The sequence below is a fragment of the Cynocephalus volans genome, chromosome 12 (assembly GCF_027409185.1).
Source record: "Cynocephalus volans isolate mCynVol1 chromosome 12, mCynVol1.pri, whole genome shotgun sequence".
NCBI lineage: Eukaryota > Metazoa > Chordata > Mammalia > Dermoptera > Cynocephalidae > Cynocephalus > Cynocephalus volans.
In genome coordinates, this window is record NC_084471.1 from 104,682,687 (window position 1) to 104,708,938 (window position 26,252).

General features: G+C 33.7%; 1 protein-coding gene across 1 annotated transcript; it reads left to right on the forward strand.

The window, feature by feature from the left end:
• The first annotated feature begins 65 nt into the window (after nt 1-65).
• Nucleotides 66-24,220, forward strand: LOC134360443 (NKG2-C type II integral membrane protein-like). Its single transcript, XM_063074825.1, has 6 exons — nt 66-252; nt 18,927-19,025; nt 19,515-19,568; nt 20,088-20,260; nt 21,944-22,044; nt 22,365-24,220. The coding sequence occupies exons 1-6, from the start codon at nt 66-68 to the stop codon at nt 22,504-22,506; spliced, it is 756 nt and encodes a 251-aa protein (XP_062930895.1). The 3' UTR covers nt 22,507-24,220.
• The last annotated feature ends 2,032 nt before the right edge of the window (nt 24,221-26,252 follow it).

Genomic DNA, 26,252 nt, shown 5'->3' on the forward strand with positions numbered 1-26,252 from the left:
ACCGTTCATTAACTTCTTGAGGACAATTGTAAGAGGACAGCTCGTGAGATCACTCGCCTGCAGAGATGAATGACGAACGAGTAGCCTACTCAGAACTGAGTCTGGCCAAGAACCCAAAGAAGCAGCAAAGGACACCTAAGAGCACAAAAAGCTCCATTTCGGTCACTGAACAGGAAATAATCTATGTGGAATTAAACCTTCCAGACGCTTCTCAGGATCTTCAAGGAAATGACCAGCGCTCTCCCTGCAAAGGTAAAGCATGTGATACTTTTGAGCTGTTCCAGGGTGTGCAGCTGGGATGCGATGGTGTGGGGAGAGAACAGGGAATAAGTTTCCGGATTTTTCATGTGTGAGGACAGGAGCTCTAAGTCGAGATGTTATTCTAACGTGAAATAGGAAGTCTAATTTTACTCATAAACTGTTGAAATGTGTGTCCTCGACCCAGATCTCATGGAGCACTATATTTACTACAAATACAACGGCGTATTCTAGAGACAGATCACAATGGTAGCTGTGGATTTGGGGTCCAGGTTTATGTTCATTATTCTCTGCGCATCAGGGCTCTCTTGAATGCAAACCTTTTGAACAGCCGTCTCCAGCTCCTTTCTCAGTGTTCCTGCCTCTCTCCCTGCAGATTTACCATCACCTCCTCTCATTGCTAGGATCCTGGGAACCATGTGCCTTGTTTTAATGGCCACCGTGGTGATAACAATGACAGTTGTTACTCCCTGTAGGTATATTTTTGAAAGATTATAGGGGAACTTTTCACTTTAATGATTGGAAGTGCTTTTAAACATCTCATAATATCAGGAAACAGAGCTTTCATTTCAATGTACACATTTGGACTGACTGGGGAATGGCTATTCTGAATTTGTCAAAAGTATATGTAACAGAAGTATTGTAGAGAGCATTTGTTTTTAATTGTATGTATATGATCTTATTTCATCATTCAAAGATATGCTTTAGGATCCTGAAAAATCTTATTGAGATAAACAAATTAACTTTTGAAAGTAGTTATATCAAATCCTGTAAAAGGTGGTGAACTTTGGTCCTTTAGGCTCCTTAAGTAATTTTCCCAAAAACTTTCATTACTTTATTACTTTTATCCTGGTAAAATAAGTTTTATTTCACATTATTCTAATTTTAAACAATGTATTAACTTCAAACTGTGTAACTAAAATTACTATGATTTGTTTAGATATTATTTTTGTAAGAATTACTTTAATTTTTCTAGTTACTGTAATACAGGAGCAGGACAATTCTTCCCTAACAAGAACCCATAAAGGTACAGAATGATTTTAAAAGTTCTTGAATTAGTGCAGTTTATATTTTGTCTCTAACTTAAGACATGCAAAAATTATAAATTATTTGGGGAAAAATAAATTAGAAAAATGGGCAATAGATATTTATTTGGGGAAAAATAAACTAGAAAAATGAGCAATAAATGTTTATGAGTACTCATTTAAAATTACTATAAAGTCTTTTTACCAATTGGCTCAAATTTTCTATTGCTGTAATGTGATGAGATAAATAATTTTCTATTCTAAAATAAGGGTTTTGTTCAGTGACTTTCAGGCAAATGTGTAGGATGGACTTGTTTGTTCCTTTGTCATATGCTGGCATATAAATTAGGGGGTGACAGGCTGACACTTTTCTATGTTGTTTGTATGAGCAATTATGTTTTGTTTCCTATGTACAAGTCAGTGAGTGTACATAGATATGCTATGTACATATATTTTTATACCTATGCAAATATATAAATTCATTTTCATTTTTAAAAAATTTATCTTGTTTCTGGAAAGTAATTCATAGTCTTTCCTCAGTACATTATGGTGGTTGTTGTCCAAAGGAGTGGTTCACGTATTCCAACAATTGTTATTCCATTAATATGGAAAGAAAAACTTGGAATGAAAGTTTGATGGCCTGTGCTTCTATGAACTCTACTCTCCTTTATATAGATGATGAAGAAGAAATGGTAAGATTTTAAAAGTTTTTAGCATTTTATTAAAAGCAACTGCAGTCCACAATATATTTGTAAAAGTCATCCATATTCCCATATATTAGTTTATTTTCAAATTTGTTCAGTATTCCATTGTTTGACCCTCCAATATTTTATTTATTTTTGTATACTTCTAATGCACATTTGATTATTTCCAGTTCTTGCTTTTCATGGAAAATCATGCTTCCACAAATGCTTTTCTTCAAAATAAAACTTTGCTGTTTAATTTTACCATATGTAAAGAAAACTAAACATCTCATACTTGTGCAGATTGATCACAAAGTGAACTGACCCATGTAATTGCAAGTCAGATCACAAAACAGAAGTTTCCAGCCCCAGCAGCCCTGGCCCTGTGTGTGCTCTCATCACTTTCCCTGCCTCCTCCCTAAACCACTATCTTCACTTTTGATATTACAAATAAGCTTTGCCTGTTTTTGAATTGATATCAGTGGACTCATACAGCATGCATTTTTCGTCTGTCTCCTTTTACTCCCATATATTTGTGCAATCCATCCATATTACTGCAGTTACCTGTAGTTTGTTGATTTTCACTGCTATATTATGTGAATATAACAATTAAAATCCATTCTATACAGTGTTTCTACATCAACAAGGGAGGCTCACACATGAGCACAAAGAGGCTTCCTGGGCGGAACACTTGCAATTGTGCGGTTCCCTTTGCTGGCCCCCATATCCACACCCCACTCTGGTGTGTCTGGTTATGGAGGAAGCACTTCCTCTGGCTGCTGATTTTCAGCAGGTCTCCTGATAGACCCCTCTTGCCGGTGGGATAAGCCTTATCTGGTTTCGCTAGCAGGGCTCCCTTTCAATAAGAGCAAGACTGAACTTACCTGAGCCACCTCTCCTTGCTAGGTTGGGTGCTGGGCAACAGCATGTCTAGGTCACTTTTTCCTGTTGTCTGGGGGACTTAAGATGCCCCGCGACTCTGTTGATCCCTGCCACTGGGCCACAAACCATTTTCCCGTTCTCCTTCTACTTTCAGAGTTCTCTTTTGCTTTTGTCTTTCTTTAGTTCCAGAGTTTGCAGTTGTATTTAGTAAGAAGTCACAGAGAGGAACGAGTCTATGCCACTTTTTCTGGACCATTGGTATTTCACTAATACAGACACAGATAAAAGTGGGGGCTTATCTAGTTAAAAGATGATATTGTGCCCAGAAAGACAAATTTTGTTTTCTCTGTTATTTATTTCCTCAGTGGCAGCACATGAATTTCTTTCTAAACCCCAGTATCTATGTAAGGCAATAGAAAGATACATGAATTTAGTCACAATATCAGGAGAAATGAATGCGCAATATCTAGAAACTTATTCAAATCTGTACTATGTTTATTTTGTCAACATTGTAACTATAAGTTACATCAATCACAATTTTCCTTATTAATATGAGAAGGCTGAAACAACTAAGTACATACTAAGTATAAATCATAAGGTATAAACAATAGTTCATTTAAAATTAAAATTACAAACATTTGTGAAGGTTTTGGCAGTATGAAAAGTGATTTTCAACTTTATTGTAATGTTGAATATATTCATTTTGTTTTTTTAAAGATCCTATGAAACACTACACTACCTGCGTTTCTTTAAATTATTAAAAGCTTTCATAATTATTATTTAAATGCAACTTCTTTTTTGCTGGTAGAAAGTTCTGATGCTCCTATCATTTGTATCATGGGTTGGAGTCTTTCGTAACAGCACTGATCATCCATGGAAGTCAATAAATGGATCGATTTTCAAACTACAGTAAGTTTTGTTGAATGATGCTATATGGAAAAAAATGTATAAAAAAGAGAAATTCATAAGAATAATATTACTAAATTTATACTGAATTATAGAACTAAAGAAAAATGATGAAAATTAGTAAAATGTTGATATAAATATTAAAGAAAGAACTAGGTTTTTATAGTAATCCATTCATGCCAATGTTATATGAAAAACATTTCTATTTTCACAACATGCTTTTACTACAGCACCTGGAAGATGCTATTGTTTCTTTTATTGTCCCCAGGATATATAACAGAATTTTACGTTTTTCTCTATTACAGAGTAACAGAATCAGGAGATCATGAACATAAATGTGTTGTGCTACACTCAGGATATCTTAAATCAGACAGTTGTGGATCTTCACAAATGCATTATTGTAAGCATAAGCCTTAGAATTGAACCACCTGAGTTTGAGGTTTGTCAGGTAATTTTATGTGGAATGAAATGGAATTCATATTGTAATTGCCTGTCTTTAAATAGAGTTATTTGTTCAAATAACAAAGATATTTTCAGGAGCAGTTACAGAAGTATAATACACATACCACAAAGTGCGCATATCATTCCTGTTGTGTTTGGCCCTTTTTGTTCAACATTATATTTGTGGCATTCAACCTTTCTAGAAGTTCTCAAGTTGTGCAAGTCTGTTTATAGGACATATGAAGAATTAGCAAAGCCGTAGAGACAGATAGTGGGTTAGTGCTCCCAAGGGGCAGAGGGGAGGTTGGAAAAGGAAGTGACTGCTAATTGCTACGGTGTATCGTTTTGTGGTAATGTAAACGTATTAACTTTTGATTGTGGTAATGATTGTAACTGTGAATATGCTAAAAATCAGTGACATATACTTTACAAGAATAAAATTTATACTATGTACATTACACCTCAATAAATTATGTGTTAAAAGAAAATCTGTCCTGGGATTATGTTTGGGAATGCATTTAATCGTTAAAGTAATTGTTAAAGATTAGTCTTCTTTATAATATTGACTTTTCTAATCATTATCAAGCTATGTCTTTCAATGTATCAGATTTTTGCAAATATATTTTGATTTTTTCCATTTTGTATTTTTTGTTATTGAAATCATACAGATATGTAGGTATTTCACATTCATATATTCCTGCTTTTTTTTTTCCTTTGACCATTTTAAAATTAATTAATTAATTAATTAATTTTTTTTACTGGTTGTGAATATTTATGAGATACAAAGCTGATTGTTACCCCTTGTGCCCATGATGTGAGGGCCAGATTCATACTGGCAGCATACCCATTACCACAAATTGCATTTGTACCCCATATCCCCCACCCAATTATCCCCAACCTCCTTCTTCCTTCGTTTCCCCCCAACTCAACTTTGTAGCCCAAGGAATGTTCTCTCCCTCTGCAAGTCCAATGCACTACTGTGGTCTTTCTTTTCTGCCTTCTTTCTCTTCTTAGCTCCCACATATGAGTGAGTACACGTGGTATTTATCCCTCTCAGCTTTGCTTATTTCACTCAACACAAGTTTCTCTAGGCTCATCCGTGTTGTTGCAAATGGGAGTGTTTCATTCTTTTTTATGGAAGAGTAGTATTCCATGGTGTATATATACCACATTTTCCTTATCCAATCATCCATAAATGGACATTTAGGTTGGTTCCATGTATTGGCTATTGTGAACAGAGCTGTGATGAACATGGGAGTTCAAGTATCCCTTCAACATGATGATTTCTATTCCTCTGGATATATACCCAGAGTGGGATTGCTGAATCACATGGAAGATCTATCTGTAGATGTTTGAGAAACCTCCATACTGTTTTCCATAGTGGCTGTACTAAATTACAGTCCCACCAACAGTGTAGGAGTGTTCCCTTCTCTCCACACCCTCTCCAGCTTTTGTTATTCACTGTCTTTTTTATTATAGCCAGTCTACATGAGGTGAGGTGGTATCTCAATATAGTATTAATTTGCATTTCCCTGATGACTAGTGATGTTGAGCATTTTTTCATGTATCTGTTGGCCATTTGTATGTCTTCCTTTGAAAAATGTCTAATCAGCTCCTTTGGGTAATTTGTTGTATTTTTTTTTTTTTTACAGTGTAATTGCTTGAGTTCCTTGTACATTATGGATATTAATCAATCCCTTGTTGGATGCATAGGTAGAAAAAATTTTCTCCCACTCCATAGGTTGTTGTTTCACTCTCTTGATTGTTTACTTTGCTGTGTAGAAGCTTTTTATTTTGATATAGTCCCATTTGTTTATATTTTCTTTTGCTGCTTGTACTTTCAGGGTCATATTCATAAAATCTGTGCCCAGACCTAGTTGCTGAAGTGTTTCATCTATATTTTCCCTTGGTAATGTAACAGTTTCAAGTCTTTTGTTGTTCCGTGTGAATGGTAAGATTGTTTTTTTCCATTTCTGTGAAGAATGTCGTTGGTATTTGGATGGGGATTTCATTGAATGTGTAGATTGCTTTGGGTACTATAGACATTTTCACAATGTTAATTCTTCCAATCCAAGAGCATGGAATATCTTTCCATCTTTTTGCATCTTCAATTTCTTTCAGAAGTGGTTTGTAATTCTCATGATAGAGGTCTTTCACCTCCTTGGTTAAAATGATCCCTAAGTGTTCTATTTTTTTTTTTTTTTTTTTTTTTTGGTGACAATTGTAAATAGGCTTACTTTCTTTATTTCTCTTTCTGTTAGTTAATTATTTGAGTATATAAATGCAACTAATTTGGGGGCATTTATTTTGTATCCTGCAGTGTTACTGAAGTTATTAATCAGCTCTAGGAGTTTTTTGATAGAGTCTTCAGGTTTTTCTATATATAGTGTCATGTCATCTGCAAATAGGGAAAGTTCGACTTCGTCCTTTCCAATCTGGATTTCCTTTATTTCTTTCTCTTGCCTGATTGCTCTGGCTAGTACCTCAAGTACTATGTTAAATAGAAGTGGTGAGAATGGGTTTCCTTGTCTTGTTCCTGTTCTTAAAGGGAAATGCCCTCAGTTTTTCCCATTCAGGTGGTACTGGCAGTGGGCTTGTCTTAGATGGCTTCTATTGTGTTGAGGTTTCTATTGTGTTGTGTTTCCTTCTATACCTACTTTGTTGAGAGTCTTTATCATGAAGGGATGCTGAATTTTGTAAAATGCTTTTTCAGCATCTATTGAGATAATCATATGGTCTTTGTTCTTGAGTCTGTTGATGTGATGTATCACATTTATTGACTTTCATATGTTGAATCATCCTTGCACCCCTGGGATGAATCCCACTTGATCATAGTGCATAATTTTTAAAATATGTTCCTGTATTCTGATTGATAATATTTTGTTGAGGATTTTTGCATCTAGGTTTATCAAGGATATTGGCCTGTAACTTTCTTTTTTGTGTTATATCTTTGTCTGGTTTTGTTATCAGAGTTATATTGGCCTCATAGAATTAGTTTGGAAGAGTATGTTCTGTTTCAATTGTTCAGAATATTTTAAGGAGAATTGGCATTAACTACTCTTTAAAAGTTTGATAGAATTCAGCTGTAAAACCATCCAGACCAGGACTTTTTTGTTGTTGTTGTTGGAATATTGTTAATTACTGCTTCAAACATCTTGCTTCTTATTGATCTGTTCAGGTTTTCTATCTCTTCTTGGTTCAGTCTTGGTAGTTTGTATACATCTACAAACTTATCCATATCTTCCAGATTTTCATATATGTGGTATTGGTTGTCATATCTGATTTTTGTTATTTTTGTCTTCTCTCGTCCTTTTTTTTTTTTTTTTTTCTTAATCTAGCTAATGGCTTGTCTATTTTATTTATCTTCTTGAAAAACCAACTTTTTGTTTGATCTTTTGTGTGGCTTTTCAGGTTTCTATTTAATTTAGTTCTGCTCTGATCTTAATTATTTCCTCTGTCTACTAGATTTGGATTTGATTGTTCTTGTTTTTCTAATTTTCTTATTTGTAATGTTAAATTGTTAATTTGAAAACTTTCTGTTCTTTTGATTTAAACATTTAAAGCAATAAACTTCCCTCTTAGAACTACTTTTGCAGTATCCCATATGTTTTGTATGATGTTTCATTATTTTCATTAGTTTCAAGAAAGTTTTTGATTTCTTATTTAATTTGTTCTTGCACCCATATGTCATTCAGAAGCATGTTGTTTAATTTCCTCATATTCGTATCATTTCCAGAGTTTCACTTGTTGCTGATATCTAGTATTAATCTATTGTGGTCTGAAAAGATACTTGAAATTATCTCAACTTTTTAATAGTTGTTGAGGTTTGATTTGTAACCTAGTATGTGGACTATCCTGGAAAATGTTCCATGAAATGGCGAGAAGTATGTGTATTCTGTAGTTGTTGGATCAAATGTTATGTATATGTCCACCAAATCTAATAGGTCCAAAGCATGGTTTAAATCCTGTGTTTCTCTATTGACTTGTTGCCTAGATGACCTGTCCAATTTTGAGAGAGGGGTGTTTAGGCCCCCTACTGTTATAGTATTGGGGTCTATCTCTTTCCTTAAGTCTAATAGTGTTTGTTTTATATGTCTGGGTGCTCCAATGTTGGTTGCATATATATTTATGATTGTAATGTCTTCTTGCTGGATAGATACCTTTATCATTGTATAGTGGCCTTCTTTGTCTTTTTTATATATTTTGGCTCAAAGTGTATTTTATCTGATATAAGAATAACTACTCTTGCTCATTTTTGATTTCTGTTGGCATGGTAAATCTTTTTCCATCCCTTCACTCTTAGTCTGTGTGTTTCTTTACAGGTGAGGTATGTCTCTTGTAAGCAGCATATAGTAGAGTCTATCTTTTTAATCCAATTAGCCAGTCTGTGTCTTTTGAGTGCGGAATTTAATCCATTTACATTTAGGATTGTGACTGAAAAGTGTTCTGCTGCTTCTGTCATTTTATTGATCTTCATTTGGATGTTTTGAATGTCTCATGTTTCTTTCTTCCCATTTTGATGTTTTTGTTTGGTATTTTTGTTTTTTTGAAGTGGTGAGATACTGTTTATTTCTGTTTCTCATTTGCATTTTTGTGCTATTTGTGGGTTTTGTTCTTTCTTATGTATTCATGGAAGTGATTATTGTTTCTTGTATTCCAGATGCCAGACTCCCTTGAGAATTTCTTGTAGGGCTTTTCATGTGGTGGTGAACAGTTTTTGTTTGTCTGGGAAATGCACTGTTTCTCCTTCATTTCTGAATGATAGCTTCCTGGGATATAGTATTCTTGGCTGGCAGTTTTTTTCTTTCAGTATTTTGAATATATCATCCCATTCTTTTCTGGCTTGTAGAATTTCTATTGAGAAGTCTGCTGTTAGTCTGATGAGGACTCCTTTATATGTGACTTAACACTTTTCTTTGGCTGTTTTTAGGATTCTCTCTTTGTCTTTGACTTTGAATAGTTTGACTACAATGTGTCTCAGAGAAGACCTTCTTGGATTGAAGCTGCTTGGGGATTGTTGAGTTTCTCAAATCTGAAGGTCCATGTCTGTCCTTATACCTGGGAAATTTTTCTGATATTATTTCATTGAATATGGTCTCAATGACTTTTCCTTTGTCCTCCACTTCAGGAATAACCATGATTTGGATGTTTGCATGCTTAAGGTTGTCTACTCTCTGTCTTAGATTATCTTCATTTTTTAAATTCTTTTTTTAATTGGCCTGAGTCATTTTGAAGAGATTGTCTTCAAGATCAGAAATTCTTTCTTCCACTTGCTCTATCCTGTTGCTTATGCTTTCAGATGTGTTGTCTACTTTGTTGAATGACTCGTCAGTTCCATGAGTTCTGTTACATTCGTTTTTAAAGTATTAATCTCTTTGTAGATTTCCTCCTTCATATCCAGGATAGTTTTGCTCAGTTCATTGTGTCATCTAACTGTATCTTCTTGTATCTCATTTAGTTTCCTAAAGATTTTTACACAGAATTCCTTCTCAGTCATTTCAAGTGTTTCCTCTTCTGTGGGGTCTGGCTCTTGAGGGTCATGATATTCTTTTGGTGGACTCATATTTTCTTGTATTTTCATATTTTTCTTATCTTTACATTGATGTTTAGTTATCTGGAAGAGCTGTCCTTTTTCTATTACTCTTTCCCTGGACTCTGCTGGTGGCCTTCTTTGTGTCAATTCAGATGAGTGAGTGATTGGTTGTCTGTCTGCACAGCTGCAGTGGCTGCTATGGCTTCACCTGTGGTAGCAGGTCACCCTCGTGTGGCAGTGGCTTTGGCGGGTTGCCTGAGTGACAGAAGTGGCTCCAGCAGTGGCAGGCTACTTGCACAATGATTGTGGCTATCTGATAGTGCTGGTGGTGGCAGTGACTGGAGCAGTGATGTTTGCACTAGCTGCCTGCTTGGCTGTAGTGATCTCCACAGTTGCCGGTGCAGCCACAGTGGCTGCAGCAACATCTGGGTTAATTCACAGAGGTGGAAGCTGCACCAGTGGCTGTAACTGCTTCCCTGGCATCTACACTGTCCACAGCAGTAGTGGGGTTACCTTGTGAGGGTGGCAGCAGCACTGGCAGCTGCAACTGCCTCCCTTGAGTTTGTTGTGTCTGCCGTGATTGCAGAGTTACCTGGTGTGGGCAGCAGTGGTGCCAGAGGCTACACCTCTCTCCCTCCCATCTATGATGTCCTCAGTGAAAGCAAAGGAAGCAGGGCTACCTTGTGGGGTGGCTATGGTACTTTTAGCTGAAATAGCCTCTGACACCTCTGTGGTGTCCACAGCAGTAGGGATGTTACCTCAGGAGGGCAGCAGTGCCACCGGTGGTTGGAACTACCTCACTCTCCTCTGTGGTGTCCTTGGTGTTGTCCTAGGTGGCAGCGGAGTTACCTTATGTTGACAATAGCAGCAGCAATGGCTGCAACTGTGCCACTCTTGTCTGCAGTGGCCCTGGTGGCTGCAGGGTCAATTCACTGCAGGGGCAGTGCTCTCTCCATCACTTCCTCTGTGGCTTTGCAGCTGCAGCGTTAGTTCATATTGGAATCAGCAGAGCTGGGGTCTGCCACTTCCTTGCTCACTCCCTCAGACCAGCTGGTCTTACTGATGGATGGCTAGGGCAGCAGCAGCCGCACTGTGCGCAACTACAGCAGGGGATCCGCAAGAGGCTGAGCTGGCTGTTGAAGCTGCTTGGCAGGGGTCCTGTGAGTTGTTGGTCTGGCTGGTGCAGTGGTGTAGACAGCTGCTAGCAAAGTATGCTGCACTGCAGGTGGCTGTGGCAGAGGACCCACACATGGTAGGGCTGACTGGCCTAGCAGTGTGGGCAGGGATCCTGTGCACATCTAGCCTGGTCATTGCTGTAGTGCTGGTTTGGGTAGTTTCCAGCAACAGCAGCAGCTGCAGCCATACTGCAGGCAACAGCAGCATGGGATGGGGCGAAACTCACAGAAGGAAGGTGGGTGATGGTTCCAGTTCCTGATGATGTCACTGCAAGTGCAGTGCTGGCAGGAAAGTGCAGTGCTGGCAGGAAAGTGCAGTGCTGGCAGGAAAGTGCAGTGCTGGCAGGAAAGTGCCTGTTCTGGTCTTTTTCTGTGGGAAAAACACATCCTAGGTTTCTCTAGTCTGCCATCTTCCCACAATTTTCTTATTTCTAAATATTATTCACTAGTGATGCCATCTGAGTTCACAGAATATTTTAGAATATTAGGAAGGTTTATATAACACATTCGATTTCTTTAATACATGTAGGGTTTGCTCAAGTTTGTTTGTTGTACTGAATTTTGGTACTTTGCATTTTCTAAGAATATTCTATTTCATATGGATATTAAAATGTATTCATAGTACAGTATGTTATAAGTTATATGTGCTTAACATCTGTGAAAAACATTATGGTGTATCCATGTTGAATCCACAAATAAAATATTTCTGCCTTCTCAGATTCTTCCTTCAGTAATCTCTTATCAATTGTATTAAGCCTTTTCAATGAAAATACCTTTGGCCTTATTGATCCTCTCTATTGTAATTTCATTCTTTATCATGATTTTGTATTATATTTTTTTTTTTCTTTCTACTTTACTTGTGTTCAATTTCAGCTTTTTGGTTCTTAATTTCTTTTGATGCACTGTTAAATAATTAAATTTTTGCTTTCACTTTAAGTAATATATGCATTTAAGCATTTTCTTTATGTTTATATATTTTTTCTTGACAAATAATTGATTGTATGTATCTGTGGGGTGCAGCAATGAATATCAATAAGAGTGTACAATATGTGATGCTCAAATCTGGATAATTAGTAGATTCAACATTATACGATGTAATCATTTTTTGTGGCCCTTTACCAATTTCTTACTACCCTCCCCCACCTTTCTCACCTTTGAGGGGGCCTCAATTCTGTTCCCTGTTTTTGAAAATTAAGCAAATTATTGATTGTTATATCTTTCTCTTTGTTTTTTTTTAATTTATGTTTTGTTTTGTTTTTCTTTTTTTAGTTCCCACTTATGAGTTGAGAACATGGTATTTCTCTTCCTGAGCCTGGCTTATGTCTCCTAGTTTACTCTAAGTTCTCCCATGTTGCAGTGAATGGGAGAAATTTTATTCTTTTTTATAGCAGGGTAGTATCCCATTGAGTATTTAGGTTGGTTCCAACTCTTGGCTGTTGTAAATAGAGCTACAATAAACATGGGAGTGCAGGTATCCCTTCAATATGACGATTTTTATTCCGTTGGATATATACCCAGCAGTGGGGTTGCTGGGTCATATGTCAGTTCTATCTGTATTTATTTGAGGAATCTCCATACTGTTTTCCATAATGGCTGCACTATTTTACAGTCCCCACAACAGTGCAAAAGAATTCCCTTTTCTCTGCATCCTTTCCAGCATTTGTTATTTTCTGTCTTTTTGGTAACAGCCAGTGGAACTGGTGTGAGATGATCTCTCAATGCAGTTTTGATTTGCATTTCCCTGATGCTTTGTGATGTTGTGCATTTTTTATGTGTCTAAGCAATCATATGTTTATGTGACAGACTTTTACTTTCTTTTCCTTGTTATACACCTAATAATTGTGAATATTCTTGTAATAATATTTTTGGCTCATAAATTATTTAGAAATACATCACTCTACATCACTCAATCAAAAATCATATACAATTTTCAAAATTTGGTTACAGACTTTTTTCTTTTACTTTTTATTTAAAATGTTTATTCAAAATATTTTAACATATACTTGTACTCATTTGTGAGATACAGTATGTCAGTTCAATACATCACTGAACAATGATTCACTTAGGGTAGATAGCATAGTTTGTACCCATTAGTCCACCACTTCTCACTTTTATTTTAGTTAAACTATAGTTATAAAATTTTCTACTAGGCTGGGATTGTTTTATTTTTGGTTAAATGTGGCTAGTGACTGAGAAATTGATTTGAAATATTATTTATTTTTAATTAATTAATATTAAAATTAAATTGCTATATTTTGAGTGTTAACCAGCCATACTTGGCTAGTGGTTATTGCATTTACTGCACAGTTCTGTACTTTCTATTTTAATAACCTTGGGAATATGAAAATATAGTGTACCTTTGTAAAATTTTCATGTGACTTTTAATATATAAATATTCTGTGTTAGTATAAAGCTTATGTGTGAGTATGTGTGCTTATGCATTTGTGTTTGGGTACTCTTACAGTTTAAATCTTTCTACAGTCTATTGAGTATCTACTTGTGATATTAGCAGTGAGAGAAAAGTGTTCAAATCATCATTTATGATAGTTTACTCGCTCATTTCTTTAAATTCTATGTTAAATTTGTATTATTAGGTACATATAAATTATTAAAAATTATTGCAAAAGTTTTGGACAATGAATCTATGATTATAAAACATGTTTCTTTATTTGCAGTTGCGGTTCTTGCCTTATCTTATGACACTAATATAACCATAGCAGTTTTCTACTGGTTTGTGTTACATGCTATATTTTTTCATCTCCTGGTTTTCACCTTTCTTTATGCTTGCTAATTTATTTTACTGATCAGTAGAAGGATCAAACCCTGGTGTTATCAACAACATTCTCTAACCAAGTGAGGTAACCTGCTAGCTTATGTTTATATTAAAGGAGTGTCTCATTTAGACAGCAGTTATTTTTCTAATATAATCACTATTTGTATTTAATTAAAATTGTTCTATTTATATTTCATATAATTATCAAATTTTAATATATAATTATTCATTTTCTTTTTATGTAAATGTTTAAATATAATACAATTATATATTATAATATAATTTTTATTTAATCTGGATTGACTACTAAGTTTTTGAACTCTACTTGCTTTTTAAAAATCTTTTCACAATATTTTTATTGTTCACTTTCCACTATACAAACTTGTTAATTAATGTTCTGTTAATATACTTTTATTAATGCTCTGCATTTAACACCATATATTCTTTACTCATTAAAATACTAACAAATTAGTTCTTTTAGCACTTCTTACACAGTGAACTGTTCTCAGTACCCTTGCTATGGCTTGAAAGTTAGTGTCCTCACCAAAGTTTAAGTGGAAACTTAATCCACAGTGTGGTGGTATGAAGAGGTGGGGTCTTTCAGGAGGTGACTAAGCCGTGAGAGCTCTGCACTCATAAGTGGATTAGTGCCTTATGAAAGGGCTGTAGGGCCTTATGAAAGGACAAACCAGTGTTTGTCCTTCTGTCCTTCTGCCTTCTACTGTGTGGAGACCCAGATACAAGGCATCATCTTGGAAGCAGAGAACAGCTTCACCAGACACCAGACCTGCTGGACTTCTCCACCTCCAGATCTGTGAGAAATAAACTTCTATTGTTTATAAACTACCTAGTCTGCGGTATTTTGAAATAGCAGCACAAATTGACTAAAATAACCCTCCCTTTCATTATTGCTTATGCTGTATTTGCTCCCTGAATTCTAATACAAACATATATTTTACAATTTAAAAGTTGGTTCTTAATGTTTTATCCATTCAATATCCATTTAAATATACCCACATTTTTTTCATCAAGTCTCCATTCTGCGTGTTCAAGTTTTTATTGGGAGGAAATGCTTCATCTTAGAAGATCCTTCAGTTACAGTGAATTAGTAATTGAGTCCATTTTTTAAAATTCCTTGATAATGTATTTTGCCATCATATTAAAAGGATACTTTTAATTGTTATTGACTCCCAATTTACCTGTCTCTCTTAGGATACTACATGTTGACATTATTGAAAATAGTCACCGTAATACGTGTTTAGATTCTTTATGTGTATATATATATACACATACACACACACATATGTATACACACTTAACGTTTATCATGTAGAATATATTCTAACTACTCTGGTTATTTTGAGTAATTTTTGTTGTGCTATTATATTTTTTTGCAGACTTTATTAATCTTAAATGCTTAAAGAGTAAAGATAAATATTATTGCATGCAATAAAGGACACGTTATATAACATTTAATTGAAAACACAAAGTGGATATCTGTATGTATAGTAGACATAATTATCTCAAGTTTAAAAAGAGAACAGTAGTGAATGTGATATTATTTGGCATCTCTAATGAATGATTTCATTGTTTTAATTCTAAAATATGACTAAAAAGAGTTTATTAATTTTGTTTATGAAAATGTGATAAATACATAAATATAAATGCATTTATTTGCAATAAATAGAAATATATACATATACACTAGCATATATATGATTATTAATTTAGTTTATGAAAATATATTGAAATATAATTAACAGAAATGCATATATAGTAAGCCAACTCTAGCCATTGTTATGGAAGGCTCAAATGATAGTCTAGATTCCATGACCATAACTATGAATTTAAGTTGCATTTTTCTAGATATTAGAGAGATAAAGATTTGGGATTTACTCAGTCCCCAGATGGTTTTATGGAAGCGAATATCCTTTGGAATTACAAATAACGAGCATTCCTCCTTTTCTTGATACTAGATGAAGAATGATGAAAAAATTTCCATTTGATATAGACTAGATAATTTAGATTTGAAGTTCTTCTCTAATATTCACGTATCATGTGTTTTAAAAGTCTACTTTTTCTGCCCCCTCCACTTTTTTAGTTAGGCGACATTTTTTTTAATTATTTTTTTTCTTCCTACGTAGTTTGACTTGGGCTTTTACGATTTACAACAAATATTCCTATGTACATATAGACAATTAGTCATGATTGGAGAATGAATCAATAAAAAACATAATGAGTAGATGTTTAATATTTCGATCTCAGGCATGGTGATATAATTTAATATTGTTTATTATTTTATCATTCTAAGAGACTTTCTTTAATCAGGGGAGTCTGATTAACTTTTTACAAAGAATAAAATTGAATACATGAATTTTAAAAACAAAGGCAGAGAAATAAAGAAGATAAGTTTGGGAACTGAGGCCAGTTACAACAAAGTTGAAAATGTAGTTACTCCTCAGAACAGTTATTGACAAATATACTTAAATGCCTATTAACAATATGACTATGGTTTTATAATTTTTAATCATTTAATGATAATATAACAAGGATATAAGAAGAAGTGTGTCATGTCAAAATTTAGCGATCTTGTCTCAAACATCTAAGATCCTTTTAACAAGGTTTAAGGTTTTAGTCTTTGCGATTGAGTCAAAAACAAGTTAACTGAATGGGTAGTCAAGCTTCTGTCCTCCCATATCATTTAGAATTTGAAAATAATTTCTCAGAGACACTTGAAAAGGAACAAATTAAACAACACATGAGGTGCCCAAAGTCTCCTATATTCAGAAAATGTGTGATGAGAATGAACTGTCTTCAGATTAGCCCGTGTGAGAATTTCCTGCTCAAACCTTAAGTGACATGACGCTGAGAAATCTATCGTTCCACACTTGCCTCACTCTGAACCCTCACAGGGCAGTCTGTGAAGATCACAGATAATTTTTTTTTTTTTTTTTACGAGCATGATGTGGCCTTCCACAGTGGTGGACACAGGACTTACTGGTGACGGAAGGTATGTTTCACTGCTTTTCTGTCTCTACTAGCCCCCTAGTTTAGTGGGAGATTGCAACTTCTAGATGTGATGCAAATGAGGTGCGATTACTATAGAGTAAAATCAAGGTGGAACATTGGTGTATTTACGTGAATTATCCAGGGTGAAAAACAAGCCTGAAATATGAAATATGTTGGAGGATTTTTTAAAATACTCAGTTTATTTCCTGTGGAGAATTAGTTGAATGCATACACACACATGATACTAGGTTTGCTAATTAATATAATTTAAAGTGAAACCCATAACCATCAGGACAATGAACAATTAATTTTGGATTTTTAAAATCAGGACAGGTATAATAATATTTAATATTTAGCTCAGCCTTTACAAATAGATTTTTTAAATGAACACCTCAAATTATGAATGTCAAACAATTTTTCATACACTTAGATTAAGTAAAGCAGTTTTTACTTCCAACAAAAATAATGATACCTTAGCATCCATAAAATGTTCACCTAAACTTAACTATAAACAACTGAAAGACTTAAAGAAACTGAAGAAAACATTGAAAAAATGACATACCACACTTATATAAGAGATTCCTATCTGCTGAGTTATTTTACATGGTCTAACTAATATGAATCATAAGTAACAACATGGCAATTGTCTTCAAAATAATTAAAATAAGGAATATTTATTGAAGGTTAATGAATGCCAGGTTGAATGTTAAGTGTTTTACATGTATTATGTTTTACAAATTATTATTCCCATTCTAGATTAGTAAACTAGGTAACTAAACACTAAGTAACTTTTTAAAGGTCACACATTGTAAGTATCAAAGCCAGAGTGAATTTTGTATCTCACTTATTGCTCAGCTCATTGACTGAATTGTTACATTACATTATCTGAATTTTATAATTACGCAAATAAAGTGACCCTCACTGACTTTGACAACAATTGGATCTTTCTGGAAGTTTGAATCAAACATGTTCTTTTATAGATGTTCTAAACTTGTATTTATCATTCTACGATTTCATATTTTAGTCATTAAATCATTTGCTAATTTCTAAATAAAGTGTATATTTAAAAATATATTTTAGTATTGTTTAGCTCATGCATAAGTATATTGTAACATTTTCCAAGACATAAAATATTTCTTTAAATTTTTAATGCTTTCTCAAAATTCCTCTCATTCACAATAAAAGTCATAACATATCATGCTCTTAATAAATAAATGAAAGTCGCTAATTAAAAGTATTGTAGTGGAATAAATTGCTATATAAACTATCATTACTACTCCTCCATTTCATAGCACTCAATCTTTAATCGTTTATGAATTTTAAAATGTTCATAAAATTAGTGCATTACCTTTCTTTCTTAATGGCATTTTAATTTTTAACACAGCTATTCTAATTGTGTTACAGTATGTCTGTGGAATCTGACTTTAAACTAATGAGGATATTCTCATTCATGAATTCCTTATTCCTCACTAATTTAATGGTTTTCATAGTTTAACCAATATATTATGTAAAATGCAGAATATCTTTTTAAAATTACCTATTGTATCATGAGACCCTTCTTTAAAGCTCTAATAAAGTTAGTACCAGACATTTAAATCATTTAACTGCAAAACAGATTTTGTCACTCAGCCCCTCAGCACACCTAGTTTGACTATACCAGTGACGTTGTTACTGCACACACAACTTGTCAACTTCCTATGTACAGTTACCACAGAGCACAGGCCCTGACATGACTCCACTGCAGAGATGAATAAACAAAGAGTAACCTACCCAGAATAGAATCTGGCCAAAATCCCAAAGAAACAGAAAAAAAACCATGAGGACACTAAATGCTCCATTTCAGTCACTGAACAGGAAATAACCCATGGGGAATTATACCTTCAAAATGCTTCTCAGGATGTGCAGCTGGAGGGCAGAGGTGCGGGGAAAGGAGAGGAAATATTCCTCACTTGTGAGTATGAGAGGTTGAAGTTGGGGTATGGTATTCTAGTGTCAACTCTGAAGACTAATTTTATTCAGGCATTGCAAAAATTTGTAGTCCTTGAAAAACGACTCATAGAGGATTTTACGTACTGAAAATGCAATGGTATATTCTGAGAGAAATATTACAGTGCTAGATGTGGGATTGGGGTCTAGGTTGATCTTCATAGTTCTCTGTACTTCTGGGTTCTCTTGTGTGTAAACTTGATAAATAACTGTGTCCATCTCTCCATTGTCAGTGTTTCCATTTTTCATCTACAGATTCACTGTCACCTCCAGGGAAGCTCACTGCTGAGATCTTGGGATACATTTCTCTTGTCTTAATGGTCACTGTGTTAAAATTGATGGTTCTTATTTACTGTAAGTATATTTTTGGAAGATTATAAAGGAACTTTTCACTTTAATGATTGAAAGTGCCTCAACATTTCATAATATTAGGGAATAGAATTCTGATTTTAATGTATGTCTTTGAACCCAATGTGAAATGATTATTCTGAATTTTTCAAAGCAAAATGATTGTAGAGAGCATTTGTTTTAATTGAATATAGATATATATTCTGATTTCATAACTCAAATATGCTTTAGGGGACTGAAAAATATTTAAAAATACAAATCAGTTCTTGAAAGTGTTTAAATCAAATACTGCAAGAGATGGTAGAGTTTGATGCTTTAGGCTTTTAGAGTTTTTTTTCCAAAGTCACATCATTTCTTTAATTTTTGTAGGAAAAGTCCAGTGCATTCCAAATCATCCCAAATCTAAATAATTCACAAAATTTCAAACTAAGACTCTAAAATTATTATGATTTATTTGGATATTAATTTTTATAAGAATTATTTTAATTTTTCTAGTGACCGTGATACTGGAACAGAATAATTCTTCTCTGAAAACAAGAAGCCAGAAAGGTACATAATGATTTTCAAAGTTTTGATATTTGTACAGTTTATACATTGTCTCTACCTTAAGGCATGCAAAATGATAATACGGGTTTTTTGGGGAAATTAAACTACAAAATTGAGCATTAAATTCTCATAAGTACAGATTGTAGTAGAGCAATCCCTTTACTCCAACAATAAGTAGAAATTTTCATTTAAAATCACTATATGCTTTTTTTTCCCCAATTTTCTCAAATTCCCTACTGCTATAATATGAGAGAAGATCAATTATTTTACTAATCTTAAAAAGAATTTTTATTCAGTGACTTTCAAGACATGTGTTGGGTGGATTTTTGTTTGTTTGCTTTATATAGTCACATAAATTAGGGGATGACCTTGTTCTGTCATTGTTGGATGAGTATGCTTTTTAAAATATGTACTTTTTTAATTAGGGTATATAGATATGCTATGTATATATACATATGTTCATTTCTATGCAAATAGGTAAGTTAATTTTAATATCAAAATATTCACATTTTTTCTGGATAGAAATTCATAATCTTTCTTCAGTGTATCATTGTGGTCACTGTGAAAAGGAGTGGTTCACATATTCCAGCAGTTGTTATTTCATCAGTATGGAAAGAAAGACTTGGAATGAGAGTTTGATTGCCTGTGCTTCTAAGAATTCTAGTCTTCTTTACATTGATGATGAAGAAGAAATGGTAAGATTTTAGATGTTTTAAGCATTTTATTAAAATTGACTTCAGTCCACATTATATTCATAAAATTCATCCATATTCCTGTGTATATTTTTAATTTATTTTTTTTCAAATCTGTACACTATTCTATTGTTTGAATTTACTCTATTTTATTTATTTTTGCATGCTCTAAATGCACATTTGATCATTTCAGTTCTTCTTGCTTTTCATGGAAAATCATGCTTATGAAAATGCTTTTCTTCTAAAATAAAAAAAATTGCTTTTGCTTTTACAATACAGAAAGAAAATTAAACATCTCATGATGGTGCAGATTGATTCCAAAGTGAACTGATCCATGTAATTACAAGTCAGATCACAAAATAGAAGTTTCCAGCTCCTGCAGCCCTGTCCCTGTGTGTGCTCCCATCACTTCCCTGTCTTCTATCTAAACCACTACCATCAATTTTGATGTTACAAATAAGCTTTGCCTGTTTTTGAATTGATATCAATGGACTCATTCAGTAGGTATCTTATGTGTCTCCTTTCACTTCCATATATTTGTTCAATCCATCTATACTACTGCAGTTAGCTGTAATCTATTCATTTTTACAACTATATTATGTGAATATGACATATTAAAATCCAGTCTATCCATTGTTTCTTGATAGAAAAGGTGTGTCATGTCTCAGCGTAAAGAGGCTTCCTGGGTCATCACTTGTAGTCCCCGGGCTCCCTTTGCTGCTCCCCCACTCCCACACCTCACACTGCTGTCTGTTGGTACGGAAGAAGCACTTCCTCTGGCTGCTGATTTTTAGCAGATCTCCTGATAGACACCTCTTGCCAGTGGCACCAGCCTGGCCTGTTGCTGGCAGGGCTCTTTCAATACAGGGTAGGACTGAACTTATCTGAGCCACCTCTCCTTGATAGGTTGGGTGCTGGGTCACAGCATACCTTGGTCACTTTCTTCTGTCGCATGTGGGACTTAAGATTCCCTACCACTCTGTTGATCCCTGATCTTGTGTTCACAAATCATTTTACCTTTCTCTTTCTACCTTTCAGAGCTCTCTTTCGCTTTTGTACTTCATTGGCTCAAGAGTTCACAGTTGTGTTTAGTAGGAAGTAGCAGAGAGAAATGATTCTATGCCACTTTGTCTAGACCACTGGCATTTCACCAACACAGATACAGTTAAAAGTGGGGGCTTATCTAGTTAAAAACCAAATTTTGTCTTCTATTTCATTTAATTCCTTAGTGGAAACCCGTTAATTTCTGTCTCAACCCCAATGTCTGAGTAACACAATAGAAAAGTACCACATGTATTTAGTCGCAGTATCTTGAAAATGAATGCATAATATCCAGAAACATTTTAATACATGCTATGTTTTTTTCCCCAAAATGGGTAGCTATTAAGTTATATGAATCACGTTTTTTCTTATTAATATAAGAAGAATAATGAAACTACTAAGTATAAACTAAGTACATGGGTATAAATATAAGTTCACTTAAAATCAAAATTACAAACATTTGTGAAGCTTTTGGCAATATGAAAGATTGTTTTCGACTTTATTATACTTTATTATATTTTTGCACATGTTCATTTTGTTTTTAAAATTAAAGATCCTATGAAACAGTACACTACATGCATTTAAAAAAATTATTAAAAGCTTCCATAATGGCTATTTAGATGAAACTTCTTTATTTTCTGGTAGAAAGTTCTGATGTCTCTATCATTTGTATCATGGGTTGGAGTCTTTCGTAACAGCAGTGATCGTCCGTGGGCGTCAATAAATGGCTCAACTTTCAAACTAAAGTAAGTTTTTTTGAATGATGTTATATAAGAGAAAATATATGAAAAAGAGAAATTAAGAATAATAATATTAATAAATTTAATATTATTTAATATTAATGAATTACAGACCTAAAGAAAGATGATGAAAATTAGTAAAATGTTGACATAAATATTAAAGATTAGACTACTCAGTTTTTATAATAATCCACTCTTACCAATATTATATGAAAAATGTTATCTATTTTCACAACATGCTTTTATTACAGTACATGGAAAGTGCTATTGTTTCATGTATTGTCCCCATGATATATAATAGAATTATGCATTTTTCTCCATTGCAGGTTAACAGAATCAGGCGATCATGAACATAATTGTGTTGTGCTACTCTCAGGATATCTAAAATCAGACAGTGTGGATCTTCACAAATGCATTATTGAAAGCATAAGCCTTAGAATTGAACCACCTGAGTCTGGAGTCTGTTAGGTAATTTTATATTGAATGAAATGGAAACCATATTATAATTGGATGTCTTAAAATAATTTGTGTTATTCTAATAACAAAAACATTTCCAAAACCAATCATTGAAGTATAAAACACGCACCACAAAGGACAGATATCATTACATTTTGTCGGGCTCTTTTTGCTCAGCATTATGTTTGTGGCATCCATCTTTCTAAAAGTTCACATTTTGTGTGAGTCTGTTATACGAAATATGAAGAATGGACAAACCCACAGAGACAGAATGTGGATCAGTGTTTACGAAGGGCTGAGGGGAGGTTGGAATAGGAAGTGACTGCTAATTTCTACAGTGTTTCTTTTTTGGGTTGATGAAAACTTGCTACATTTTGATTGTGGTGAAAGTTGTAACTCTGCAAATACACTAAACATTACTGATTTTTATACCTTAAATGAATGAATTTTATGCTATGTGCATTACACTTCAATTAAAGTGTTAAGAAAAAGTCTCCTGGAATTATGTTTGGGACTACATTTAATCTTTAAAGTACTTTTTAAAGATTAGACATTTCTAATCAATATTATGATATGTCCTTCAATGAGTTAGGTTTTCTTTAATTTCTCTCTATCATGTTTGTACTTTTTGCTGTTGATGTCTTGCAGAGTATTAGCATAGTGATGAGATACCTCAAGTTTATTTCAGCACTATGCACAATAGCCAAGATATGGAATCAATTTAGATGTCTATTGACAGATGAATGGAGAAAGAAAATGTGGTATATATACACAATGGAATACTACTGAGCCATGAAAAAGAATGAAACCCTGTCATTTGCAACAACATTGATGAGTCTGGATATATTATGTTAAGTGTAATAAGTCATTCTCTGAAAGATGAATACTACATGCTCTCAGTCATATGTGGGAGCTAAAAATAAAAATAATAAAAATAATAATTTGAAATTTTAGGAGTACAGAGTAGAATTGTGCTTACTAGAGTTTAGGAAAGGCAGGGGCAATGGTGACATTTGTACTAGGGAGGGTTTTATTTCCAATGTTGAATAAAAGGTATAGTAAAGGTTCTACATGTGTCATACTTATGATTTCCTAATTTAGGGGAAAAGATTTTGATATTTCATCCATATTTACAAAGGTTTTTAAAAAACCATACTTCTGATATTGAAGGAGTTGTATAATATTCTATCTTTCTAGTAGATTTTATCGATATTACATTTTTATTATTTTTCTATCATTTGGAATAATATTTCTTCTCTGTATAATGTTTATAAAGTATGCAAACATTATTTCTTTCAAATGTAAAATGAAATTGGTCATTCTGTTTTACCCTTCCAAGAAAATCAGTGCGTATAATATACTCAGAGTAAGATATGTTCACAAGGAGATTCAGCTGTGTTTTCATTTATAGCTATGTGAAATTGACAGGTTGCTATCAAGGCTACATTGGGAAGCATTTCTTTTTTTACAGATAACCTGAAAGTATGTGTGAGAGTACTGTTTTAAAGGTTATTCACTAGTGTACAGGCCATAGACTCTGTACGATATTTTGGTAGGAAGGTTTATATCACCAACTTAATTTCTTTAATACATATAAGATTTACTTAGATTTCTGTTTGTTGTACTGCATTTTGGTAAATTGTGTTTCTAGGAATTTTTTTTTTCTTATGGCATTAAAATGTGTTCATAATATGGCTTTATTTTCTGTTCAGTATCTGTAAAAACCATAATGGTGTTCCCTTGTTTAATTGATAAATAAAATATTTGTGCCTTTACAGATTCTTTCTTCAATAGTCTTTTATCAATTTAAATAAGTCTTTTTAATGAAAATGCATTTGGCCTTATTGATCCTCTCTACTGTAATTTTGTTCTTTGTCATAATTTTGTACTATTTATTGTTTTTTTCCTTCTAATTCACTTGCATTTCATTTCAGTTAATTTCAGCTACTCTGTTTTTAATGTTTTTTTTAGTTTATTTATTTTTAAATTGCTGTGTATTAATTGTGCATATTTATGGGGTACAGAGTTATATTTCAATACAAGTATACAATGTGTGAATATCAAATCAGGCTAATTAGCATCCCCATTATCACAAAAACTTATCCTTTCTTTGTGATGAAAGCATTCGAATTCCTCTCTTAGCCATTTGAGAACATGCAATGGATTACTGTTAATTACACATGCCTAGCACTATGGTAGACTATTAAACTTCTTTTTCCCAGCAGTCATAGTTGGACTCATACAGTATATTACATCTTAACCATTACATCCTAACCATATCAAACATCTTAACCATTTTTAAGTGAACAGTTTAGTAGCATTAACTATAGTAGCATTACACAGCAATACAGTACAGGGTTGTAATAGCACAACAGATCTCTAGAATTTGTTCATCTGGCAAACCTGAAACTCTATACACATTAAACAACATCCTCCACCACCTTCCACCATCAATCACCATTCTATTTTCTGTTTCTATAACTTTGGCTACTTTAAATATTTCATATATCACATTTATTGACTTGCATATGTTGAACCATCCTTGCATCCCTGGAATGAATCCCACTTGATCAAGGTGTATAATTTTTTTTAACGTATGGCTGTATTCTGATTGCTAATATTTTGTTGAGGATTTTGCATCCATGTTCTTCCAAGATTGGTCTGTAATATTCTTTCTTTGTTGTATGTTTTTCTTGTTTTGGTATCAGGGTGATGCTAGCCTCATACCATGAGTTTGGGAGAATGGCTCCTGTTTCAATTTTTTGGAATAGTTTAAAGAGAAGTGGTATTAATTCCTCCTTAAATGTTTGATAGAATTCAGCAGTAAAGCCATATGGTCCTGGGCTTTTCTTTGTTGGAATATTGCTGATTGCTGCGTCAACCTCATTGCTTGTTATTGGTTTGTTCAGGCTTTCGATTTCTTCTTGGTTCAGTATCAGTCTTCTGCATGTATCCAGAAATTTATCCATTTCCTCCAGGTTTTCATATTGGTTGGCATACATTTGTTCATAATAATATCTCATGATTCTTCACATTTCTGTGGTATCATTTGTAACATCTCCCTTTTCATTTCCCATTTTTGTTATTGGGTCTTCTCTCTTCTTTTTTTGTTAACCTAGCTAATGGTTTGTCTGTTTTGTCCATCTTCTCAAAAAACCAAATTTTTGTTTCATTGATCTTTTGTATCATTTTTGGGTTCTCTATTTCATTTAGTTCTTCTCTAAGTTAATTATTTCTTTCTGTCTGCTACTTTTAGGATTGGATCATTTTTGTTTTTCTAGTTCTTTAAGGTGTAGCATTAGGTTGTTTATGTGAAGTTTTTCTATTCTTTTGATGTAAGCATTAATTGCAATAAATTTCCCTCTTTGTACTGTGTTTGTAGTATCCCACAGGTTTCGGTATGATGTATCTTTATTTTCATTAATATCAAGAAATTTTTGACTTCCTGTTTAATTTCTTCTCAGACCCATAGGTTATTCAGGGGCCTGTTGTTTAGTTTCCTTGTATTTATACAGTTTCCAGAGTTTCACTCGTTATTGATTTCCAGTTTTAATCCATTGTGATCTGTAAATATACTTGAAATGATTTTGATTTTTTAAAAATTTGCTAACACCTTATTTGTGGCCTAACACATGGTCTATCCTGGAGAATGTTCCATATGCTGATGAGAAGAATGTGTATGCTGTAGTTGTTCAATGAAATATTCTGTAGGTGTCTGAAGCCCACTTGGTGTAACAACTACCAATCACCAATATCAT